The following is a 6,000-nucleotide window of genomic DNA, read 5'->3' as shown; positions in this document are numbered from 1 at the left end:
GTTTGTTGTTCACTAGAAGGTACAGAATTGACATTTTACAGAATTGACTCCAAAGTTGACTTATGTATAAAAGTTGCAATAAACAGATTTGTTGATAAAATGGCAGAATATGAGCGTTACAAACCAGCTGCATCAGTATGTTTCTATCACCCACCCCTCTGTGTATACAACAAGGTTTATGAGACAATTTCCAGGACCCTCATAAACGATCACCTGCTATGAGACGGCTGGCGGCTTTGTGGTTACCGACGTCTACAATAAAAAGTTGGAGAAGTTGTACAAAAGGTTGCCGCGGTACACTTTGACCGAGATGCCTTCTATGCCGTAGTGAAGTCGAGAGCGTGCAGCGCTGAAGCCAGGGCAGCATACAGGTGAGTGGTGCTGAACCGGAGACAGTACACTGGGCTGCTTGTCGGGGAGGACAGCGAAAATGACTGAAACAAATGAAAGAAAGAAAAAAAAAAAAAGATTCATTATATTTAAATCCATTCAAAGAAAACCAATTATCCAGCCCTTTTGCTTGGATTGAGTTTGTTATATGGATTCGAATGGGAGGCACAGTAATTTGAATAAACTCTATTATTTACTTTACTATTTACTTATGTAAATAGTCACATACTGTATGTGGCTACAGAATTTAAAGGAATGGAATAGTTTTTGATTGGCTTCTTCAGGGGGAGTTGGTATCGGTTGTAGCTGTAGCAGAATGACTGTGTTTTCGGGAAGTTTTCTGGCCACGGGGTCATAAAATTTTTTGCTGAGACAGCTGCTTATCGCTTGTAGGTGCTCCAAAAGACAAGGTTTGCTTTTTCTTTATTTGTTTTAATGTTTACCGTATGGGATGTGTGAGTGTGTATGCACGTGTGTTTATGTATGAAGAGATATCATGGCTGTAAGATAAGGTTAGAATTAATCAATGCCTCATTCTGAAGATCTAAGATATCTCCACATGGATCAAGGAGCATCAGTGAAAATGAGTGATGAGCATATCCTGAAATCATTACTAGTTCCGTTATAATAGTAAGAAATATGTTATAAAATGATGGTGCTCCATACATTCGAGGTGGAATCAGGAGGGTTGGCACCTCCTGGCCCCTTGTGTACCCTACTAACACACATTTACACACTCACTGTAGTGTCAAAAATAAAGACAAGGCAAACCCTGCCCTTGGCACACACCTTGGTCTTATAGCCTTACCTTGTCCAGAACATACAGAAATGGCTAATCTGTTGAGGCCACAAGACAAATAGTTTGACCATAGATCAGTTAGTGCCTCAATCATTGATACAACCACATGTCTGATGGAGACATTTGCAGAAAACAAGTGATGCTGGGTAGTCCTTGGAACCAAATAGAGGACTGAAAGCTTCACTAGTAACTACATTTAAGAGAAGACTCGTTATTTCTTTAATCAGACCAATCACTGGCATTTTCATAGGTTGCCGGAATGGAGCCCAACGGAGCAAAGTCATTCTTTAGCACAAACATGCAGAAACATTTACCTACTTGTAAACACTGACTCATACGCTTATCCCATAATCTCACGACTCCGTAGTAGGAAGATCCACTGGCAATCATATGGTTTCCATCACTTTGGAGGCAGTACAGGGCGCTGTCATGAGGCTCTTCCCATTCCTTCACGCAGCTTCTAGAAAACAACAATGTTGAGCTGACATTATTTAGTTTGTTTAAGAAGAATATTCTTCCAACAATGTGAGACATTTGCCTTTCATGTACAGTACTGTGCAAGTTTTTCGGCAAGTGTGAAAAAATGCTGTAAAGTAAGAACGCTTTCAAAAACAGACAAAAGCCACTGAACAAAAGAAAAATTGAAAGCAAATCAATATTCAGCGCGACCAACCTTTGCCTTCAAAACAGCTCTTCTAGATATTAAGGAACTTGGCAGGTAGGTTGTTTTTAAACACCTTGGAGAAATAACCAGTTCATATAAGGGTTATAGGCATCTCAGTTGCTTCTCTCTCTTCAGGTAATCCCAGGCAGACTCGATGATGTTGAGATTGGGGTTCTGTGGGGGCCGTACCATCACTGCGGGACACATTGTTGCTCTTTCAAGCTGAAGATAGTTCTTAATGATTTTGAATGTATGTTTGGGGTCATTGTCATGCTGCAGGATACATTTGGGGCCAATCAGAGGCCTCCCTGATGGAGAAGTATCTGGCTGTACTTCTCAGTATTGAGGAGACCATTCATTCTGACCAAATCCTCAACTCTATTTGAAGAAACGGAGCCTCGAACTTGTAAAGAACCTCCACCGTGCGTTACTGCTGCCTGCAAACACTCATCCTTGTGCCGCTTTCCAGCCCTTCGCTGAATCTACTACCTTCTACAACCAAACATTATACATTTTGACTCATCGGTCCTGGGGAATTGGGGGCAGAAAACGGCAACAGGTGTTCTACCTGTCTACCTCGAGAAACCGGCTGATCAGTATAACTACCTTGTGTCTTGTTTCTGTGCCTAGTCATGGTGTAACTATTGACATTAAACAGATGATCATTCGCACCTGTAGAATTGTTTAATCATACACTTATATATGCCTACAAAATCCCTGAATGTGTAAGTGTACCCAGATGAATTTATGCTATTTTACAGGTAAATATTGATTTAAATTAGATTTTTTCTATTCACTCACTTAGCATTTTGTTAAATGATAAAAATAAACTAATAACATACCTGTTTTTGAAAGCATTCTTACTTTACTGCATAAAGGCTAAAATTGGTTAATGAGGCTTTGGCTGGGGATGCAGTCAGTTTTTCTATGGGTCCTCTAGAAACAGAACGCTGGAAGAACAGGATGGCATGGACAGTTTCTTCAGGGAGAGCGACTCTTAAGATAGAGGTCAGAAATAACAGAAAAAAGGCCCTAGGAGATTCGGTTCTAGATAATGTCACGGTCAATAGCAGCTGGAAATATTTGCAACCCAACAAGTCTCAGGCTGATCCTGGAGGTACTATAGATTACAAGGGACTATTCTCCATTGTGTTGACCATCAGGGATATAGCGTAGATCCCAGAGAGCTCAGTTTTACTTGTGTTACACATTCATATCCTCTATCCTTTAGGTCAAGAACATTAGAGTAACAGGAAATCCCTAAATACCCCCTTGTGTGCAGATCAATAATATTTTAAGCACTGCTCAATAAACAGTTCCATAGATGTGTCTCTGTTTTACCAGCAGCTAGACTGCTCCTTAATGGTAAGGTCATTAACCATTTGTCTACAGAAACAGCTGTATCATTACAAGCACTAATGGGAAAACAATTATGGCTTATAAGAAGGCACATGGTTGTTTCACAACAAGAAACACCCTTAGTAATTCTAGACTCTGTGGCTACTATCACGCAAATATAGACTAGACTTGTGCAAATGGACCAAAAATATTTCAGACTCGTTTTTTGTCTATTTGCTGTCGGACAATGAATTTAGTTACCTACCCTTTCGGTCTGGGCAACTTCAGAAGATTTTTTTCATTCAGGAAAATTGTCTCTCACCCTTAACAAAAGCTCTCTCATTCACTCTCTTACACTCTCATTCACTTTCTCTCACACTCTTCCACCAGTTTCATTCACTCTCTCACGTTCTCTCTCAATGTCCTCCTACCAGTTTAGCCAACCGCTTCAGTTTCTCTATCTCCTTTTCCATGAGAGAGAGAGATTGAAAAAGCAACAAAATGCAAACAATAATTCAGAGCCCTCTGCTTTGTTTTTTGTTCAGGGCCCCCCTTGTTTTTGGTCAATGCCGACCGACATTACTCTATATAACCATACCTGGGAACTTGTTAGCTCTGGCTACCTGGAGCCTTCCCTTGCGGGACAGGGCCAGGACTGCCCACTGATGTCAGCGGACGGTCCTGTGACCTAGGTGGGCGGTCCCACTCCCATGTCATTTGGGTCTTGACCCAGAGAACTGGAGAAGCGGTGCATCACCCGGAGATCTCCGGGTCAAACCCGGAGAGTTCCCAGGTATGTATACAACAGTGTATTTTATACCCAAGGAGAAATATTCTTTTTCCACGGGACTTACCCATTACATTTAATAAATATCCAACATACTCTATTGAATGTGCAAAAATGATTTATTTTCTTAATACTTCTATGCTTGAACTCAACGGAGATGACGCATAGCGGTTATAGGTCATAATGGGGATATACACGTTACTTAGGATCATCTGTAACAAATATAATTCCTTTGTGTCTCCAAACTACTTTAAGACAATGACCTAAAAAGAGAAAGCAACCTACAAACTGGGTCTCACAGGCTCACAGATATCTAGACTTAAGGAAACACTTAAAAGATTTTGTATCAGGCTCTATAGTCCAATTAATGCGTGATATACATTTGCTAGCAATTCAGTGTGCTTTCATAAAAAGTAGTACTCTCTTGGGTCTTTAAAACATTACCTACAGAATTTTACATAAACGCTGTCCATGACAAAATATTGCTGCCAAATCCGCACTGCTGTTGAAAGTCAGCAAATCGCAAGACACCAATGATTTAACCATTTGTGACATCGGTGCAGACACCTGAGAGATCCATGTGTCACATCCATATAGCGTCTCCTAACTTTCCTTCTGGTGATAACGTGCCCACAAGTGAAAACATAGAATAAGAGCTGAAGAAGGTGGAACTCCAAGCAAATATCCAGCCATGTGAGATGGGGTACTCTACAAATGTGATTCATCGATCAGCTACCAGTCTGCCCTAGGTGGAGGCACCAATAAACTTAATCTGAGACGGGGAGAACCCATAGAACCAGTTAAAAGAATGAGAATACATACAATTAGGCTGTCTATAGTAAAAAGTGCAAAGAGAAACCATTATGCAGCTGCCTATAACGTAAGGCCATCTATGAACTCTAAAGCATAAGATGATTTTCCACCTTACTGAAGACCAGCTTGACAATTAAAGTAATTTCCCCTTTGATGGAACTTGATCTGTCTTGGTTAGGTTGGAAGGAGGAAGAAAAACAGAAAGAAAGAGGAAAGACAATTAGCCACACAAAGCACAGCTATTGGGTACACTGCTCCATAATAAACTCAATGTCTCTACCTGATTTAAGAACTGTAAAAAAGCGTGGAAAAAAAAAAAAAGTGTTTTCAATATGTTGTTGTACTAAGACAAACATTTCTAGTAGAACCCAAACAAAAGAATGGGAATTGATACAGGGTTCAAGCATTTGTGTTTTCTTGTAATAATCTTATTGTAGTAACCGTGTTTTACCTTCAAGCCTCTAGAGTTTACATCATCTGCAAAAGTTTATTGTTAAGCTAAAGAAAGTTTTCTGCTCATAAAAGAAGAATTTGAGGTCTGTCAAACGGAGCTCTAACATACCTTGTTTCCCCCAGACACAACGATTTTTAGTATGTTTCAGGTATGGACCACCCAAACTACAAATGTGAATGAGGTGAGATTCAACCGTGAGCTGCTTATAAAGGGAGAACATACATAGAATCACCAGCAGAAAGAGTAAGGGTCTAGTAATTCATGGGGCAAATGGAAAAAAGAGGAGACAGGAGACATTTATGCCTTCTCTTCTTGTGGAAATGATGCCATGTTATCTACGAACAGCCTTATTTCAGTTTTGGACGTTCACCTAGATTGATAATGACAACGCAATGGCATCTACAACATAATTATCTCAGACTTTTACTTTTGTGGGATTAATATTAAATGCCTTGTCCTGATTTATCTAAAAACTGGGTGATTAGAACACCAAATGCATCTCCACTAAAGAAGGTTTTCATCGTATCCTATAAATAATTTTTATTTATATAAGTTGTAACATTTGAGCAAGTTTTGCTGCACCCACTGGAAGAGCTGTTACATCACATGCAAACGTGTACATTAATAAATTATAATAAGGTCTGACATCTTGTCATCTCAATAAGTAAAATGCAAGAAGACTGTTTAGTATTTTAAAGAGAAGCCTCAAGACCAAGATCGATATCATGGAGGCCCCAACCTGTCCTTCCACCATT

The 6,000-nt window shown here is 39.9% G+C and overlaps 1 protein-coding gene across 1 annotated transcript in view; it reads right to left on the bottom strand.

Moving 5' to 3' along the window:
• Positions 1 to 317: 317 nt before the first annotated feature.
• Positions 318 to 6,000, bottom strand: part of LOC149288614 (F-box/WD repeat-containing protein 4-like) — a 70,438-nt gene continuing 64,755 nt past the window's right edge. The window contains exons 8-9 of the mRNA XM_089491580.1: positions 1,508 to 1,649; positions 318 to 434 (exon numbers count right to left, since the gene is read on the bottom strand). Of these exons, the coding sequence (XP_089347706.1) occupies positions 318 to 434; positions 1,508 to 1,649 (259 nt within the window). The remainder of the gene's footprint in view (positions 435 to 1,507; positions 1,650 to 6,000) is intronic.

The sequence above is a fragment of the Sceloporus occidentalis genome, unplaced genomic scaffold (genome assembly GCF_023333645.1).
Source record: "Sceloporus occidentalis isolate IW3139 unplaced genomic scaffold, rSceOcc1.0.p SCAF_50, whole genome shotgun sequence".
Lineage (NCBI taxonomy): Eukaryota > Metazoa > Chordata > Lepidosauria > Squamata > Phrynosomatidae > Sceloporus > Sceloporus occidentalis.
This window is presented reverse-complemented; position numbering and strand designations above follow the sequence as displayed.